Source organism: Danio rerio, chromosome 2, assembly GCF_052040795.2.
Source record: "Danio rerio strain M-AB ecotype USA chromosome 2, GRCz13ab, whole genome shotgun sequence".
NCBI classification, from domain to species: Eukaryota; Metazoa; Chordata; class Actinopteri; order Cypriniformes; family Danionidae; genus Danio; species Danio rerio.
The window spans coordinates 42972153-42993842 of NC_141022.1; the positions used below are offsets into that span (position 1 = coordinate 42972153).

At 32.7% G+C, this 21690-nt stretch overlaps 2 protein-coding genes across 3 annotated transcripts in view; one reads left to right on the forward strand and one right to left on the reverse strand.

The window, feature by feature from the left end:
* The window catches only part of spsb4a (splA/ryanodine receptor domain and SOCS box containing 4a), a 135914-nt gene that overhangs the window by 17266 nt on the left and 96958 nt on the right, over window positions 1-21690 (reverse strand).
* Window positions 12730-15113, forward strand: zgc:136870. The gene is made up of 2 exons (NM_001039833.1): window positions 12730-12764; window positions 13782-15113. Exons 1-2 carry the CDS (start codon window positions 12737-12739, stop codon window positions 14528-14530), a joined length of 777 nt encoding a protein of 258 aa, NP_001034922.1. The 5' UTR covers window positions 12730-12736; the 3' UTR covers window positions 14531-15113.

Here is a 21690-nt window from a genome sequence, read left to right on the forward strand (position 1 = left end):
ATCCAAAGCTTCCCACTTCCATTATTCTAAATCGGGAAACTCTGAATGATTCAGATATTAATTCTGCACCTCACTCATTAGCATTACAATTTTATTGCTTCCTCCCAGAGACAGTGGGATGACTTAAAATAGCCGTTCCCTTTGCGAAACAAAGGTGAGTGAGGAACACCTACTGAGAGAGAGAGAGAGAGAGAGAGAGAAAGAGAGAGAGAGAGAGAGAGAGAGAGAGAGAGAGAGAGAGAGAGAGAGAGAGAGAGAGAGAGAGAGAGAGAGAGAGAGAGAGAGAGAGAGGAACAGAAATACTCCTGTTTGTTTGCTTTGGGATTGTATGTGAGTATATAAAGATCAAAACGAGTCACCTTCAAACCTTCAGCGGATTATGAGTGCGCTGTGTCCCTCTGTCTCAGTGTGGGACAAATTTGTCTGGAGAATCTCAGACAAGCTATCTGTATTCAGGCTTTAACCTTTCTCATCTCCCCTATCCTATCTCTCGCTCTCCTCAACAGTTTTTTATCATCAATGGCCTAGTTTGAATTCATCACAATTCAGGAAGCTGACCAACAAGAAATTTGGGTTGTTGTTTTTTTATGCCTCATTTACATTTTCACCAACTTGAAAAAAATTACTGAAAGAATAAATGACTAAGATAATAAATATCTTACAGTAAGATAAAGGGTAATAATAATAATAATGTTAACAGTTCTCTAGTACACCGAACGAGCAGTACGAAACAGGTAAACGAGAGAAGATTTTCCACTACTTAATCACAGATGTTTGTTTATATTGAGCGGATAAAAAAAAAGTGTAAAAGGATGATATAAAAAAAACGAAGAAAAAAAAACAGTTTCAATAAATATACTTGGGCATTTGTTAATATAATATAAAAACTATGTGTGGGAAGCACTGAGTAATGCATTTAGTCAATTACAAAATTTACTTACAAATTTCAAATAATACTGTAAAAGCTTTAAAAAAGTTTCTGTAATAACAATATAATAACAACAACACTACCACTACCAAAACAACAACAACAACAAAAATAATAATACAAAATATTTAAAAATAATAATAAAAAATAAATAATAATAATAATATTAACTGTCACAATCACCATCAATCTAGGCCTTTCAGTATGCTAAAAACTACAAAGACCACTAGATGAAATACAACTCTCAGAAGTCTTTGCACTCACAAACCAGTTCCTGATCCCCTGATTACACACACACAGCTGGAAACACATGATGAACTGATTAGGAGTATAAAGACACCACATTCACACACACTCTTTGCTGAGTCTTGTTTAACTGTGAGTGAGCTTTATGAAGTGTTTCCTTGCCTTGCCGGGTTTTTGACCTTTGCTTTGTTTGACTATTATCGTTGATTTGCCACCCGTCCTGACTGCCTGTATGATTTTTGGATTATCTGCATGCTTCTGACTGTTTCTGCATTGACAAATACCTGCCTAACAATTGTCCGTTGTCACCTGACACATTCTTTACAATAACAGTCATATGCAACAACGTTATTAAATATACTTTGGTTTACTCTGCTTTCTTATACATATAATAGTAATGTATTTAAATTACCTTAATTGTATTAGATTGCAAATATCGTATAATTACGTATTAATTGTAATTTTCAATATTACAATAGAAAATGTATATTTCTTTAAGTTATAATGTGAAAGTAGTAGTAGTAGTAGTAGCAATAATAATAATAATAATAATAATAATAATAATAATAATAATAAACAAAATACATGTTTATAAAGGTTATTATGTCTGTTTGACATTCTCAAAATAAATAAAGAAAATTTACAACCAACTTGTATTAATAATAGACCACTATGGACTATAATGGTTTCCTTCTCTATTTTCAGCAACATTCAAGTCTTTTTTTCTACATGATTAACTTTGGTAAACACTGTACATCAAACACCGGGGAAGAAAATCTTTAAAGCATTACATTTCGATCAATAGCAAAAATAACTAAAAGTTCCGGGTGGATTCTTCCACTTTGTACTGAAAGCTTCCCCTTGCTTGTTTTCCTAAGCACTGCAAGCAATACTGCACAATAGCAATGACTTTGGATCATGAGAGAATGGCCAGCAGTTTCGTGGAAGCATGCATTATGCAGTGCTAATGCATGTTTTATGCGGTCTGCACACATGAAGGCCCATGTGAGCCTCAGTGCGGTAATGGCTTCTGCTGAGATGGACAGTAGGTAGAGCGATATGGTCACACTAGCCTTTATATGCCTCATTTGCGGAGCCACAACACAAACAAATACATCTGGCATTCGTACTGATCAAATACTGTTCTAGGAAAATCATCATTAAGAGAGGTGCAATAGCAAACTGATGCAAACATGAAAGTTGAAGGTTCAAGCATGGTTGCAGAAGTGCAAAAAAAAAAAAACATTGATGATGAGTGCATTAAAAATTAACCTAATGAAATAGAAGTGTGCTTTCTGCACCTAAAGGGATAGTTCAACCACTCTAAAAAGAACATTTGTGTTTTTTTTTTGCATTTTAGGTTCTTTAAGATGTATGACCTATTTTCTTCATGAGAACATTTTTAGCTGAAATTAAGTTTATTTATTTATTTACTCATATTCAATGACACTGTGATAAAAACTACAATAACAAAGTAATTAAAAAATGCATAAGGCAAAACAAAAACATGTTTATATGTGTTTTTCTCAAGGGAAAAAAACATCCACCTGCATTTTGTATAAACTAAGGGAAAAAAAAAATAATAAAAATAATAATAATAATTATTATTATTATTATTATTATAAAATAACTAAATAAAATATTTAAAAATATATAATAAAATAAAGTAAAAAAAATTAAAAATAAAACAAAACAATACAAAATACAATAAAAATAAATAAATACAAAATAAAATAAAACAAAAAATATATAAATAAACAATTAATAAAATAAAAATAAAATAAAATAAAAAATACAATAAAATAAAGAAATATTAAAATAAAATAAAATATAAACAAAAAGTAAATCAAATAAAATATATTTTTAAATAAAACAAAGCAAAATAAAAATACAATAAAAAAATTGAAAAATAAATAAATAAATAAAATAAAAAATGAATAAATAAATAGAACAAAGAGAAAAACAAAACAAAACAAATAAAATAAAATAATAAAAGTACAATTAAAATAAAATAATGAAATTTAATGAAACAATAATAATAACTGAAACATAATAGAATAAAACTAAACTAAACAAAATAAAAATAATAAAACATAATAAAATAAAAATAAAAACAAAGTCAATAAAAAAACAATTAAATAAAAAAATACAATTAAAACAAAAATAAAAATAAATAATATAAACAATTAATAAATAAATAAAACAAAAATGAAATAAAAAAAACAAAACAAAAATAAAAATAATAAAGCATAATAAAATAAAATGGTTTTACCAATAAACTAGTTTAAACTAAACTGGTCAATATAAAAATTATCAAAATAATTACAGAGAATTGTTTTCTCTTACTGATTTCAGTGTTATAAATTGTTTACTAAAGTTTTGTTTAGAATGTTACCTTAAAATCCAGCTGCCCATGTAGTTAGTTAGCTCAGCAAATACTAAAATATACCTTACGTGGTGCATAAAGTGCACGAATTCATTCGACCAAAAAAACAGCAATCAGCAAAAGCCCTCTGGCACAGGGAGAGAAAGTCAGTGCTATATTAGACATAATAAATGAAGCAGCAAACCCATACAAAACCTAGACAAGCTGTCAAGAGCTTACCACCTTGACATTTAGTGGCATTCAGCGTGACAAATAGCTTACACTTTAAATCTTTGAGACAGAGGTGTTTGTAACCACTCCAGAGGAGCTCAGTATATGCAGTGACCTTCCTATAGTAAATGCACCTGGTTTGGCAGATTACAACTAATGGATATATTCAATGCAACTAAATATGCATGTATCTTTAGGGATATGATGCATCTTTAGGGATGTTGCATGAATGCACTTGTGAAGGTTGTTGCCACAAAATGTATACCTTATGAACGGCTCATTTGAAAATGTATCCACACCTACTGGTATTTAGTATTACAAAGAGATGTCATCAAAAGGTAGTCATTCAGTTCAAGAGGTCACCTTAAATAGTAGCAGGCTATTAACAATACGTTTTTTTTTTTTTTTCCCAAAACAAAGAACATAACATCACCTTTCAGCCTGTCCCCATCATACTGGTATAAAATATAAATTATATAGTAGCAGTTCACATATAGGTTTTTGCATTCCATTTCGCTGCTTTTCCATTATTATTATTGCATGTAAATATGCACTAGATGGACACGAATGAACATTGCTTTTACATTTCACACTTTTTAAAACATCTTGTGCATAAAATGACATTTTAAAAACATGTCACCGGTGTAAAGTTTAGCTTCATTCTCACAACATATATTTTTTTTTCCCAATTCCATTGCCTGTTGTGTTTTTAACCCTTTGATACACTGTGAAATGTGCAAGGTTCTAACATAAAGCCATTTAAGTTACTTTAATTGGCTTTGACAAATAGATATAAGCGGATTGAACACAAAACAATCAAATTGTCCCAAAACAATCTCAAGAATTGTGTTGTTTCAGCTCATTCTAAAAACTTTATTTTATTTTTTATTCTAAATAATAGTTATTTTCTGAGTGCGTATGAGTAGGTCTGTCACAATAATCAATATATCAAGTTATATATATATATAGATACATGGATACATACATATACTGTGTGTGTGGGTTGCAACTGAAATCTGCAGGAAGGTGGCTCTCCAGGAACAGGGTTGGCCACCCCTGCTTTAAAGTGACACATTCTAAATAAGGATAACATTAAAACCCTATCTTACATTTAAGCACACAAAAAGCATTTAGGGTGAATAAACCTTAAGGATTAGAGACATGTTCTTTAGTTCTTGTTAGGTTGTCAATATGTCCAATTGTAACAACTGTATTCAAATGAATCAATAAAATCGTAAAAAAAAAACCACACCCTAGCTGTTATTTTACTGCTATCTGGAAGGCATCATGACTCATTAGATTTTACAACACAAAAGTGAACATTCTGGACCCTGTGTATACCTGTATTCAGTCCCAACAACTCATGATCTAATCATCTGAGACGGATGTTAATACCAGATGCTAGCAATCTGGGGAAAAATCCAAGAAACTGTTGAAACACAGAGGTCTGACACAAAACAGGACTGTGTGCCTGTGTTTCTACACTTACTGTAAGAATGTGAATTTGAGGAACACGAGGAGTGTGTGACAGGCATATTGTTTAGGATAATATGCTGCTTCACATTAAGCTCCCCCTGAAAAAATAACACAAAGATCTGAAACTCTATACCAACATGTACGCAAAGAAAAAATACATTTGTCAGTGCAGTTAGAAATAGAAAACTGCTGGAGCCAGATGCAGGCAAGATTACATGACAGGGACAGATTAACACATCAAGTTCTGTGTCACACAATATGTTCGGGAGAAAAATGCAAAACAATCTGGGTTGAGTTTAGTAAAACGTTACACCACTTCAGCGCTGTATTCCCAGAGCATTCGAATTCTGGTTTATTGCGAGAACAGCTGCCTGCAAACAGCAACATTTTAGGGTGTGTTTGTTCTTTTATCCAATTTGCACAACTATTCTGCACTGAAACAATACAAACTGCATGTCAAAATAAACCCAGTTAATGGTGCAATGTGGATTCCTCCCTTTGAGACTTTCAAATAATAAATAAAGGTCAAACGTTTCACTTTCATGCAACCAGCTATACAGTACAGAGCAAAATTTAAGTGTTGGAGTAAAAGCAGCGCTCCATTAAGGAGGAAAAATGAATCCCCTTTTTGTGAGATGTAAAATAAATTATTGGTGAACCCCAAGAAATTCCCATGTGAAGTTTCAGCTCAACATATAATATAAATAATTTATTACAGCTCATCAAATTTGCTTCTATTTGGGGCATTTTGTGTGTGTTGCCGCTAGTGTTTTCATGATACTAGACTTAAATAAAAATTTAAATAAAAATTAAAATAATAATAATAATTCCTGGTAACATGATCTTGAGCACGCTTACTTAAACACCACTGATTGGCTATTGTGTTCAACCGAAATGACTGTGATTGGCCATGAAGGTCATCAGATCACTGTGCAAACCCAGATACAGGGACACTGGAGCCTTTAAAAGCTGCCAAGCCCAACAGCGCACAAATGTTTTAAACCCAGTATCATGACAACACTAGCTCCTTTAAATGCAAATGAGCTGCTGATTTTTAGAGAAGAGTGAATTCTTTACGTGCTATTCTGACAAAAACAACAAAACAAGTGAATTTCACACAACCAAAATGCCAGAGACGACCAGTAGTAGGTCAGAGCCTTACGTGTTCAAACCAATGTCAGCCAATAGATGAGTTTCTATTCAAAGTACAATAGGTTTAAGCACGAAACTGGAATATCGCATACACATTTGCAAATAAAGTACCATTTCAATCTAATGAGTCAAGAGCCAAAAAACAAAAACAAAATGGTCACTGACAAACTGGTGGAAAATCTCTCCCAAAAATGGAATTTGCTGTGGTAGAAGCCAATTTGTGCCTTTTATCTTAAACAACAATTTGCACCACAGAAGATCAAACATAATGTGTTTCCATCTGGCATTTTTTCTAATTGGATAACCCTACTCTAATTGGATTATCCTACACTGTTCTGCACATACTGTATGTTTTATGTGCACTTTTAAAATGTGTGGACATTCTGACATTGCCATGAACCATTTTATATAGGATATTCCTAAATGATTTATTCTTAAATGAGCATTTAAATATGTGGATAGAAACATAGATAATCATGGAGAAGAGGAAGTTACAACTTGTAAACCAGGATGTTAATAAATGGTTAGAGAATACGTTGATGTAGTTGTTTTTAAGTAAAGTTGGATCTCTTCATTAACTATTTTGCAAACACCCATCACACTATTAGTAAATTTTCACCTTTTATTAAAGAAAAAAAAAGAATGTGCTTTTATGAAATATGCTGGCAGTGAGCATAATCGAGATCAATCTAACGAAAGTTCTGGTTTCTCAGTGACACTAGTAACTTTAGCCACATTAGCAATACATACACAAAGAAAATTTGAGAACATTCTCAAAATAAGAAGTGATCCTTGTTTTGTAAATGAATTGAGCATGTAGCACTGGTTGAATTGATCCTAGTTTGAAAATTTCAATATATAAGTATACACTGTAAATTACTTTATACACGTTACTACTTTAACTTAAATGGAGTAAGTTCACAGTACTCATATATTAGTTTTGTAGCAATGGTTTGTAGCAATCAGTTTCCTCAAACAGTTTGAGTGGCCTTAACTTATTGAGTTTTACAGTGTAGCACTTTACCAATATTCTTCTGCTGAAATAAAAATTCTATTTCCTCATTGGCTCAAATTTCGGAAGTCTGTGTGCATTCATGTTCAGTGATTCATCCAACAACAGAACATTTATAATATATTTTGGCATTATAAACCTTCAGTGTTGGTCAGTAGCGTCATTTCTCAGTAGTGTTGGCGGGGTAGAGTCGCTACTTTTTAAATCTAATAGTTTTTCAGTAGCGAAGCTATTATTTTAAGCAAGTAGAGCAGTAGCATCCACACAAGCTACATTTACTGATCAAGGATCATTAAGTGATACTACTGCCATTCGTGGAGCTGTGAAGCCAGTGTCTGGCCGATAAAAGTAAATCCATATGATGGTGAGAATGGCAAATTCTTCTTTTTAGTGTTTTACAGTGGTCAAAAGCAAACCTTTTTGGTGCGTTACTGCTACCTCTCGCTCTAGTCTGTGATGTCGCCAATCAATCATTGGGCTGACAAGAGAAACTTGCTTGATGGAAAGATTACTGTAGACTAATTTTTTGTAAAGCAGGATCATACTTCGAGAGGTGCAGTTTTTAAAGTTAATTCTATAGCTGTGCTCTTGTTAGAATTGAATTGGTTTTAAATGTGTTCACTGTTTGTTCAGCGAATGTCCCCAAGTGCATTTACATGAAAAAAAATATATGGTAATTTAATGTAAATACAGCATTTAAAATATTAAAATACTATAGTGTTTTTGAACCATACTATAGGGAAGTAATTCAATTAATATGCTGTGGTACATTTACAGTTGCAATACGAAAAATAAGGGTTATATAATTAAATACCTTCCTACATGTTTCCCTTTACTAGACATTACTATAGTATTTTGTATGTGCAACAGGATTTCTGGAATAGTTTTTTTTTTTTTTTTTTTTTTTTGCAGACTAGTACAATTTGTTTCTGTTTGTAACAGCATAAAAATTGCAGTAAATAACTGAACTTATCAATTATGTCGCATATGCTTCTTTGGCGGTGTTATTGATCAACAAGACAAAACTGACTTGCATTTAGGTTGGTTAGATTTAAAAATGAAAATAATAATAATAATAATAATAATAATAATTATAATAATAATAATAATAATAGCTTAGATGTAGCTACAGTAAGCTACTTTAGCTGTGTAGCTTTTAGTTTAGCTTGTTACATGTCCCAGGGGGTAGCTTTTAGTTAAGCTATATTTTAAGTAGAGTAACTAAGAGCTTAGCTCACAGCATTTTCCAAGCAGCTTGCCCAACACTGTAAATCTCTAGCTGCTACAGCACACTGACTGCTGACAAAAGATTAAGAGGTGGATAAATATGATAAGATCTGGTGCTACGTCACTAAAGGAAAGAAATCTGAGTTCATATTTACATGCTTGCAGAATAAGAATTACCAAAACAAATTTCCTAGGTTGTCCTTTTTTCATGTTTTCTGGGTTGGAAGATGCACCGGGGACCCGATTAAAGCATTAAAACTTGAGAAAAGTCAAGTTTGCAGGATATGTCCCCTTTAAAGTGCATCCTAAAAACTCAAAAAACAGAGTGCAAAGTGAGAGCATTGCATGCTGGGAAACAACTGTCATGTGTCTCGGCTCAGAGCTACAACCCACAGATATTCCTTATTCCTCTCATATCCTCTTTTTATCTGTTCCCTCCTCACAGTTTTTCTGCTCCTAAAGACGTGAGTCATTCAAGCTCAGATGCTCCTCCAACAGGCCTCTGTTTACAGATCACTTCACTCTTTGTGCTTCATATGGTGTGCAAATCCTCCTTTGGGGTGAATTTAGATAAGTTACTGTAATGCTGAGAGGCAAGTGACCATAAAGAAATGGGGAAGTGAGCAGAGGAACAACACAGCAGTTTAAAAAAATCAAAACAATGCCACGAGATCTTACAACTGGACTGCACGACTGTTAGGTAATCATTTACAAGCTACGAGTGAGAAAAAGCTCTCATAAAGTGGAAAAGTATGCTGAAGTAATCCTAAAAACACAACACAGCTGTAAAACAAACTATAACTTGGTGTTTACAGTTTCAATTCTTGGTAGCAATTACAGCAGTGAAATATGTGGTGGTGAGCTAAGTCTGGCATTTAGTTCCTTATCGCCAGTGACTTTAGTAGTAAAGCACAATTACATCCAGACAATCGGTTTTTGTTTAAATATGAAGCAAAATATATAATTAGTTTTTATATATTTTTTTCTCTACATTTCCCATGACTACTGCTTTACTTAGCTATACTTGAATTACAAATTATTTAAAGCACATTTTTCAATTGATTTTCATGCAGTTTTAGAAACATCATTTTATTTAGAGACTACAGTAAATGGAATAATGCTATTATCATTTCTTTCACGTCCCAGGTTGATGCATGAAGCAAATGGTAACATTTATAGTAAAGTTATTTTCATCAACAGTAATGTATTTAATAATACAAACAAACAATAAACAATGAACAATAATAATTAGAATATTTATTCACGTTTCTTTAATGTTAGTAAATGAAAATAAAGTTGTTAGTTCATGTTAACTCAGTCCATTAACTAATGTTAACAAGCATGAATTTAGATTTTAATTCTGTGTTGGTAAATGTTGAACTATGATTAATAAATGCTGCATATGTATTGTTCATTATTAGGTAATGAAACTTTACTGTAAAGTGGGACCAATTAAATGAACTATAAAATAAATAATATAAAAACAATAGGAAATGGGTGATCAGTTGTGATGGCTAAAATATGCTTTGCCTTAAATATCCTTTTAAAAGCCATATCACAGCAACATTAAATTAACAATATTAACGTTTTAATCACTTTTGAACATTATTATAATTATTATGTTATTGTAATTATCAATGTATACATCTAATGTCTAGGGCCAGACAGAATATGCAGACATTTTTGTGCTATTCCTGGAGAGAATTTTGTAAAAAAAAAAAAAAAAAAAATCTGTAGATTTATGCTGACTGATTTTAGGAGTATCATAACTAAAAACTTAACATATGAAATAAAAATAATAGCTTTTAAACTTTTATTTCATGTTAACAATGCAAAACTAATCAGATCCCCTTATTTGGTAAACAAAGCAAGTTTCTCATATAATATTTCTACTAAAAGACAGAGAATAATACTTTACAAACTGTATTGTAAACAAATCATTTGAACATTTTAACATTACTGTAGTGTTATTATATCACAATAATATTAGTGAATTAAAAAAAATACATAAGATGTAAATTTACACACCTTGACACAAGCAAATAAGAAGACTTAATGATGGGCTAAAAAATCAGCGGAAATCTGTGGATTTCTTTGCGAATATTCCGTGTGAGCCTACTCATGACTAATGCATAACAATTATTGCATGTAGTTTTAGGAAATGACAATAATTTGGAGCCTATATGTTGGGATTTATTCTGTTTTTATTTCATTCACATCACAAGATGCTGAATGGACAATTTAACAGAAAAAAGGTGATCAAAACAAATTGTGATCAGCTAAAACAATTAAAATATATGCTTTCCCTTAAACATTAATACAAAAATAAATACACAAAAATTGTGTAATCAGCAACTTACATACAACAATCAACAACTTATAAGACCAAAAGTCTGAAAAATATATAATTTGTTTGAAAAATCGTAAAGCTTAATAACAATTAATTAAAATGTCACAAAGATTGCATTACATATTTGTTTTTCTTTCTTTTTTAACTTAATTAAAAAAAGTTTTTTTTAAATAATTTTGTATGTTAACCGTAAATAAAAGAGCATGTTTTTAAAAATTGGAAATGATACGTAAAATGTTTTATAATGTGGTTCCTAGTTAATCGGTGAACAATATTTTTAAATGTCAAGGAAACAGCATTCATATAGTACTAGGGGACTGGGATTTTAATATTAGTTTTTTTTATTTTTGTATTTAGAAGTGTAGTAGGGAAATTTTTTTTTTTTTTTTTTTTTTTTTTATGTACAAGTGCAATCATATGGAACAAATAACCAAAATCAATCAAGGAAATAAAAGACTAAAGGAGGTTCAAAAAAAGCGATCAAAAGATGATTGTTTGATGAGGATAGTTAGTTTGCATGGTGGATTATTTTTTTTATGTTAATGCATTCTAAATAATTTTGTTCCTGTTTTAAAATGTGGAGGAACTGTTCGGTTTATGCATTTACTGTATTTTTCAGCCATACTTTGTTTTTAACAGCAAGACCACAATGGAAACACGCCCAGGGCTTTATTGTGTTTTTATCTCGATGGTTTTATTTCAAAATGTATGGGACACTTGTATAGTTTGTATAAAATCTGTCTAATAAAAATTTTATTCAATTCAATTGAACTTTTGTCTACAAAGTTTAAGAGAAATCACAAGAAAGTTGTATTTACTTCATGAAAGCTTATGATTTTTCTGTGTCAAGCTGTTTAAATTAACTGTATAAAAAAGAAAAAAGAAAAACTAAAGTTCATCAATTGATGACAATTAAATAGTAGCTTTCTCTTCTTCATTCTCAATAAATAAGCTAGAATTGTGTATCAGAGCACTATTAAAAGTACAAAACACAATAATTTGGGATCCAGATAAATTATTCTATTAATAATTAATAATAAAAGCCACAAAGTGTACAAAGAAAATCTATTATAGAGCATTCAAGAACAAGTTTTATACAACCTTTAATATTCACACCCAAATTATACAATATTACTGTTGTTCAAATATCCTTATAGTGAATGAAAAATAATCACAGTGAGATTTCACACACTGGTCCTTGTTAATGAAACATGAGCAGAATGTTTAAATCCATTCTTACATAAACTGTCCCATTGTTCCACTCAATTGAAAGTGATGATTTGCAGAATTAATAGTCTTAATATCCGTTCTGTTGTGTTCATGAATTAGGCTCAGTGTTTATTTTGTCTGACTTGAGAGAAGGCATTTCACTCACGTTTTGGCACTGTGTTTCCACGTGGCCCTGAGCAACGTGACTTTAAAATCAAAACAAGCATTTCACGTTTAATCAGTTCTGAAGAACGCAACAATCTACAGTACTCAGCATTTCCTGATTTCCATGACACTATAATAATAAAGGTGTAAAGCAATCCTGTAGTTTATAACATAAACAAACCACACTATGAGGGAGAGGGGAATTTTAAAAAGCTGATCTGTAAATGTGAAAGCAGAAGTGGGAGGAGATTTCTGATCACTCCCTCTTCATGTGAAACAAGTGGATCAGTGACTAACTTGCACACACTGTACTGAGCGCTCAGAGGACTCTACCTGTCAGATGGACTGCATTATAATACTAAAAAACACTGAATAATGGACAACAGGAATGTGTTAAATAATGGTAAGACTGTTATGTTTGATTTCATTTTTGTCACAATACATGCAAATACTAATTTCTACTTGATTTGAGTGAAATTTTTTGGGATTTTATGAATAAAAACATGCTTTTTAACTAAAACCATCATTACTTGAAATGAAGTAGTAGATGTTAACTGAAATGGAAAACTAAAATAAACGATTCATTAATAACAAAATGTAACGAACCACTGGTTGAATACCAATGTAAGCTGAAAATGTAGTTAAAAAAAAAAACTAAACTAAATTTATTTAAAAAAAATTTCAAACCTTTTTTCCTGTCTAAACACAATAGGATGTAAATGTTAAAATGTTTTTGAAAGTGCTCAATGCTGTTACAGCCCTGTTTGCCTCCAAAATATATTACAATATCATTTGAATACAATAGGATCATTTTACAACTCTCCTGGATTGAACCGTTTTTTAATCCATATAGCTATTCTCCCGGTCTGACAAAAGCAATTTTAGATTAGCTTAGCATAGATCAATGAATTGGATTAGACCATTAGCACCCTGTTCAAAAATGGCCAAGGAGTTTTTATCGAAAATCCCGAACTTTCCTACAAAGCTTATCTTCTGTACAGTAGCTACATTATGTACTGAGACCGATGGAAACTATACTATACTATAGAACAGGGGTGTCAAACTCAATTCCTGAAGGGCCGCAGCCCTGCACAGTTTAGTTCCAACCCTGCTCCAACACACTTACCTGTAGTTTTTAAACAAGCCTGAAGGACTCAATTAGTTTGATCAGGTGTGCTTAATTACGGTTGGAACTAAACTGTGCAGAGCTGAGGCCCTTTTGGAACTGAGTTTGACGCCTATGCTATAGAACTATAGGAACTATAGTTTACTATCACATCAACTATAGGAACTATACTATCATTCCAGTCTAATAATCAAGAAACTTTTGCTAAAACTCAAATATTTCACTTTAGTGGAGTTGTAAAATGAGGAGTATTTTAATCATCTAATTTGCCATTGATTTGTTGTCTTCCAACAGCCCCCAATGACATCACCCCAGATTTACGGCTGCTAATCGTCGGTCAAAAGCGAACAGGAAGGAGTTCTGCGGCCAACACAATATTGGGAAAGGAGGTATTTAATACATGGGGTGGAGCGGAGAGTGCTGTAGCACATGGAGAATCTGAAGGCAGACACCTGATGGTTGTAGACGCCTGTGGATGGGGCTCTGATGAGAACCTGGTCCCCAAACAGGAGAAACTGGAACTATTTAATGCCCTCTCGCTATGTGAGCCAGGACCCCACGTCCTCCTTCTAGTCATTCCCCTTCTGCACTTCAGCCACTCCGAAAGAGCTGCTCTTAAGAAACGTATGGAGATCCTCACAGAGGGTGTGTGGCGTCATACTATGATTGTATTTACATTGGGTGACCGTCTGCGCGACAGCATACAGGACTATATTCAGGCATCTGGGACCGACCTCCAGTGGCTGATGGAGAAGTGCAGGTACAGGTATCATGTTCTTAACAACAAAACATCGCAAGACAGAAAGCAGGTGTGCAGTCTGCTGGATCGGGCAGAGGACATGCTAATGGAGAATGGTGGATGGCACTTCTCCTTACATATGTACTGCAGGATGGAGGAGGAGTGGAATCGAAGAGAAAGGGAAATGAGAGAGAGGATTCTAGAGAGGCAAACTGGTCGAGGACTCGCTGTCGTTCCTAATCACAGTCGACAAGGCGGACTGCATGTGAACGATACACTACTGAAATTAGTTTCCCATGGATAACCCCTGGATACAGGACATTACTTTTTCAGCATGACCTCATAGCGAACTGTAAATATGTCAAAGTCAGAAATGGTTGTAAAGTTTAATTAATGTTTGAAGACTGAATTAGGGGAGATGTACTGCTTCAGTCCTGGAACTGCTCACTTCTTCGTTTAAGTCTTATGTTTCCATTTCACAAACATCATACAAACCGGGACAGAAAAAAAACCATAAGTTGAATCTGTGTACTGTATATAACCACTAGGAATAATTGAAAAATATTATTGTAAATATTATTTACAGGGCCTTACAAAAGATTTCTTTTAAAAGTGTATTTATTTATTTTTTCACATTTCTATTTTTTTCTTTGCTCCATTTTGACGGTTTAAATACATTTTAGCAATCAAAAAAAACATGATTGGTTAATTTAAATCATGAACCTTATTGAGTCTAACAAGTTTAAGCACGTAATAAAATTGTATTTTTAGGATCTGTCACAGTTTCTGTAAAAAATCTGACTTATTTTGATGGGTTGCAGTAAAAGTGCTTGAATTTCTCCATGTACATAATTTCCTCAAATTAAAACAGCAAAATACTTTAAAAATTGGTTTGACTTATTATTCGTAAACATTTGTTTAATTTGATATTGGTTAGGTAACACTACTTTTGATTCATTCAACCAAAATTTTCCAAATGGCATTTTTATGACAGATTTATTGACAGATTTTCCAACTGCTTGTTAACGCAAATTTCTAATTGGCCAATCACATGGCAGCAACTCAATGCATTTAGGCATGTAGACATGATCAAGACAGTCTGCTGCAGTTCAAACAGAGCATCAGAATGGGAAAGAAAGGTGACTTACGTGATCTTGAACACGGTGCCAGACAGGCTGATCAGAGTATTTCGAAAACTGCTCATCTACTGGGATTTTCATGCACAACCATCAAATACTCAAAACAATCTTAAATAAACAACCAAGGTATGCAGAAGAGTATCTCTGAATGCACAATACATCGAACCTTAAGGCGGATGGGCTACAGGAGCAGAAGACCACACCAGGTGCAACTCCTGTTAGCTAAGAACAGGAAACTGAGGTTACAATTGACACAGGCTCATCAAAATTTGACAATAGAAGACTGGAAAAACGTTGCCTGGTCTGAAGAGTCTCTATTTCTGCTAAGACATTCGGATGATAGGGTCAATATTTTGCATCAACAACATGAAAGCATGGATCCATCCTGCGTTGTAACAATGGTTGGTGTAATGGTGTGGGGGATATTTTCTTAGCACACTTTGAGCCCATTAGTACCAATTGAGCATTGTGTCAATGCTGAATATTTCCAGTACCTTGTTGAATCTATACCACAAAGTATTAAGGCAGTTGTGAAAGCAAAAGTGGATCCAAACCGGCTCTAGTAAGGTGCATCTAACAAAAATGGCCAGTTTTCTGCATTGCAGAAATTATAGAGCCCTATTTCATTCACTTTATGCAAATAGTCAAGGGTTACATAAGCTCAATACGGAAACCAATAGGATTAGGCAAACACAAAGATAACATTTTACAACATCTTACACAACAGATTACAACCAAAGCGATAAGGCGTAATCACAAAACCCAAAGAGCAAAGTGACGACTCCAATTACTTCCCATAACTTTTTTGACAGTGGTGACTAAAAGTGAATGATAAAAACAAAAAAGAAACGACACAAAAAAGTGTTTTGCATTTCTTTCTTGCTTGTTGGAGTCTTGCACAAAACCCTTCCAACTCATTTCAAATACCAATTCAAATTTGACTTGCATGTAGAAGCTTTTTGCATGCGTTTACCAGCCAGGACTGTATAAAGAATTAAAATAGAGGAACTGAACTGGAACATGACGCAGAACTAAAAGATCTATGTCCTCATGACTTCCACATGACATGACAACGTGGACATGATTCATCAATTCCATTAATTTGTCTTGCGCATCTCTTATCTTTGCTCCTCTCTCCATGCATGCTCTCATATCTCTCACCTTTACCCCTGTTGAAGAGGCTTCTTCACATCATCAAGTCTCTCCACCCCTCTCGTATTAATACTCTTTAAGGTGACTGATGGCCATGTCATCTCAGCATCGAGCCCCGAGCAGCAGCTTTAATTGATATGAAATTTGCACATCGTTTTTATCTGAGGAGGTGAGTTCCTTTAATGTGCTACTCAGGATGAGGCATTTCATTTAGCAGATCAAAGCCGGAGCGCCAGAGAACCGTTAGAGGCCCGACTTTCAAAGTGAAATTCTCTCTTGTCGTCACGCGGCATGTCAAACATCATCTTGTTACGGCTGGGTAAACAGACCTGAGTGGAATGATGAGAGGAACATCGAAACGCTGTCACTTTACAGTCACCGCCTGTCTCGAGCACATGAACGCAGACACACACTGAGTCAGCCACCCTCATTTGCATATGCTGATAGTTGCTAATTTATGTGTGCCAATGTAATGCTCCTGCTGGCAGGGATGTTGTGCTGTACGGGGACAGTAGAGAGAGACGTAATGTCCGGGAAGAGTCTCTGTGGACGGACTGGATTTGTTTTAGGACTCTCTTACAGACACTCTGCCCATTAAAGCAGGTGATCTACTGACCCCTTTTCCACCCGCATGTCTCCGACCTTGAAGAACAGAACCGGGGACCTAGTTACCACATGTAACAGAGCCAGACTGAGTTGCAGAAATAGACCAGCTCTCTTGCACACAGTTTTCTCTTTTGTGCTGTCAGAAGAACACACAAAAAGATGTCACTCGGGTGGCACCAACTCGAAAGCAACTCTAATACATTATGTATCATTCATGTACCAATATGCACATTAAAAGGACTGATAAGGTACAAAGGACAACCCTAGATTTTTAAATAAATCACTATTTAGGATTTTTGTTATACATATTTCAGGTACCAATATGTAGCCCCACACATTTTTTTTTGCAGATTTTAGCCCATCATTGAGTCTATTTATTAGCTTGTGTAAATGTGTGTAAATTTATATTTATTCAGTTTTCAAATTCATTTCAGTAATATTATTGACTAATATTAAAGTGTTGATTTGATTTATGTACAATCCAAGTTAAAAAATAATATTTTCTGTCTTTAAGTAGATAAATTATATGAGAAACTTGCTTTGTTTACCAAATAAGTCAATCTAGTGCATTGTAACCATTAAATTAAAGTTTAAAAGCTATTATTTTTTATTTAATATATTAAGCTCTTAGTTTCGATACTACCAAAATAATTAATTTAAAGTTCCAATACACAATTCTCCGCAAAAAAATTGACAGCAGATTCTGTCTGGCCCTTTCAATATGCACCCCATGCATCTCATAAAACTGTGGAAAGTTTGGGGTATTGTTGGGGGTACTGCATTGTTTTTAAACAATGAAAACATTTTACAGGTAACTTTTATTCTAAATCTTGGACCTTATTCTTGAAACAAAAAAATGACTGATAAAAAGGTGTGAGGCACCAAAAGCAGATCATATTGAAAATGATTTGAATACTATTTTAGCTATTGTTGTTATCCATAAAATTTCAAATGTACTTTTTTTGGTCCCACTTTATATTGTGACCTAATTTAATATGTACTTACATAGGAATTAATAGTTTGTTACAATTTACTTATTGTGTGAATACATGTATTTACTGTGTACTTATGCTTGATCAAATATGTGTGTAATTACATCTCTAATTAAATTTTGTAATTACATTTGTAAATACACTGTTGACCATCCCTTACCTTAACCCACCCTTAAACCTACCCATGCCACCCAACCTGTCCATAACCCAACCTCTATCCCAACTCAAAAGCACCACAAGTGTTCTCAAATACATTATAAACACAGTAAGTAGATTGTATTTATTTTTTCTGATGTAAGTACATAGTATTATTATTAATATTAATAATTTTTATGTTTTATTTATTTTATTCAATTAGCCAAATTCTGACTGGGGACAATTAAATGTGTTGGCCAGTTTGTTATTCGCCTAATAAATGACAATAGTTTTTCATTTTAAACTTTGTTCTAATTTTTTCTAATGATATACAAAGTATATGTACATATATGTAGTGTATGTGTTTTTAAAATAAGTATTATTTCATGTTTCTTCATTATAAATCCTTAGGAGATATTTTTGGTATAATAAAAACTGTAATTATGATGACCATCTGACAAGTTAAAAATAATGCCAAAAATGTTACTAAAATGCAGTATTTGAATCTCATAATTAAACACAAAATAAGGCGTATGACTGCAAAAAAGGTCCACTTTTTGAGAAAAGCACACATTGACAAGGTTGCCAAAAGTGCTAAAGCAAGCCTGAGGATTTATAGAAACATCACAGCATCACTTATCTATGGCTGCTGCCAAACTTTTTATAAATGCAATGATCTTCCCTCATTTATCTTATTGTGCAACAAGCCGGTCCCACATGGAAATTACAACATTAAAACCATTGTATAATATTAAACAAATGCCAAGGAACTATCATTACTGTAACTATATATATATATATATATATATATATATATATATATATATATATATATATATATATATATATATATACATTTTTATTTTATGCTGACGTGTGTTTAATATACAAAATATTTAATTAATATAATTCATTGTGACTACTATAGTAAGAGCATGGAACATGTGTAACCATCACCTTAAGTTAAAGTGTTAGCAAAATTTCATTTAAGGTGAAAACGCCCTGCGATAAATTAGAGCGAGTAACGTGGTTTTCCAGGTTTGGTGTGAACATAGCATTGTATTCTCAGAAAGAAAGATACAGAAAGAGAAGTATCACCAGTAGTATTTTCAGAAAGTATACTTATGTTTTGTTTGGGTATAAGCCTGTACTGTATGTAACTTTATGGAATCATTCTGAAAGCTTTAGGGCCAAAAAAGTGTACTTTTGAAAAATACTTTTGGACCTTTTGTTTCTGATACTATACTAACAGATTTGTACTTTTCCCCCTGAAGGCATGAAACTGACTTCCATTGATTTTACAATCTAATAATATTTGTCTTGAATATTTTATCTGTATAACTCACACAAACCAATGTTTTAGACCACGATATATTTTTTCAAACTCTGCTTCAAGAAAATCATAAAAAGATTAAAAAAATAAATCAATAAACGAATGCCAATCAAAGGGAAGCATTTTATTACACATAATAAGAATAGATGTATTTTAGGCTATGAAATCATATATAAACTTTGATCAGTGAACAGTGTTTACAGTTTTCAGTAACTTTATATGCAAGAATCAATAAAAATCTCTCTTGTGTGTCACATCAGCAAATTTGAGCTTCTGCAAGAAGCGGCAAGTGTGATTGAGCTTCTGTTTATGTTGCTGATCAAACTCACATTACTTTTTGTGATCTCTCTAAAATACTAAAAATAAAAAAGCTCCAAAGGTTTAAAAAAAACCCACACATTTAAAACCAATTTCTCAGATGGCTAAGATGATCTTCAGCTGGTAAAGCAGGTCCAGATCCCTCTAAATCCAGCATTGTTAAGCTCTGAAGTGTAATAATAATATCACATTGGTAGGTGAACATAGATAATGAATCCATCATTAGAATACAGCCTCAAACTTAGCATCTGAACCTTTGCCATCCACTACTGTGCCATCGGTTCTGCTCAAGAGCACTTTTCAGTTGGCAGCATTAATCATGCTGTGGGCCAACTAAACACCAGGTTCAGTTCAGGGATGACGAGGAGGGTTTCTGTACAAACAAATTGCAATCACTATAGACTGTACACACTGCGTGCAAACATATTAGCATGTACACGATGTACAAAGACATTTGGAGGAATGAATGATGGTTGTACAGTGAAGATGCCATAGATTTTAGATCATATAGCACAAGAAGACTGAGGAGGCAGAGAGAGAAATCGATAGATCAGAGAGCAAAGAGAAAAGTAGTGTGAGAGAGAGGAGAGACCAGCGCACAATATTAAAGTGATCTGGTGAAACAAAATTGGACTTTAAAACACTCCTTTTTCCGAGTTAAAGATGGTATCTGCAGTTTTTCCAATGTAAAAAATGACATCTAATGCATTTTTAATGGATATTACATATTACATATTACTATTATTATTATTCATGTGTATATCTTCTGATACATAAAGCTGCTTGAAAGCTAACAGAGCTAACAAATTCTTTATAATGAAATCCTTCATGATCCTCCCCTTATTTATTGTTTTGCTTTTATTGTTGTCTATTTTAAATATATATATATATATATATATATATATATATATATATATATATATATATATATATATATATATATATATATATATATATATATATATATATATATATATAAACTCACAATTAAATGCACTGGCAGATCTTTCCCTTGCTTTAACAATTATTATTCAATTATTAATTTCTTAGTGTATAAACATTTTTTTTTAGAAACTAAAAACATTAAAATAAATGTTGAAGGCATTTTACTTGTAAAAAAATATACATGCATATATGCATACATACAGTATATATAGAGAGAGTTAAATGAACCATAAATAAACCATGTCTAAATGATAAAATAATAATAATATAAATAATATCCTGTGCATTGCTGCTTCTAAGTATGCTCCTTGTTTCGAGATATATTAACTAGACAATGAGTATAGAATAAGTCATTATAAACTCATTAACAAGTCGTTTTTAATTTTTAAGATTTAAAATTGGGTGTTTAAATATGCCATTTCTTATAGTTAATGAGGGAAAGACTAAATAAATAAATAAAATGAAGTAAAGCTCAAAGTGCATCATTGATTCATGGACACTTAACATATGCAACATGTTACAGCTCAGTTCACCTTGAGTTTCTATGCACTGATGTTAACCAAAGTCAGCATTCAAAACAGCCATGGAATAGCAAACAGCTATTGTGTAGGCACAAGACTGTAAGCATAAGGGTTTTTTGCTTTATGAATAGTGATGCTAATGATCAGGCACATCTGCTGTGTCAGAAATGTAGACTTGAGGTAAATCAGCTCATGCTAGAGGACAGCCATTCTCTTCAAAGAGAATTGAAGTGTAGAATAGATGCATTCCGATACATCAAAAGCACTTTCACCTTCAAAAAGGTCAACATCTCACCAAGTAAATGACTAGACTATAATCACTT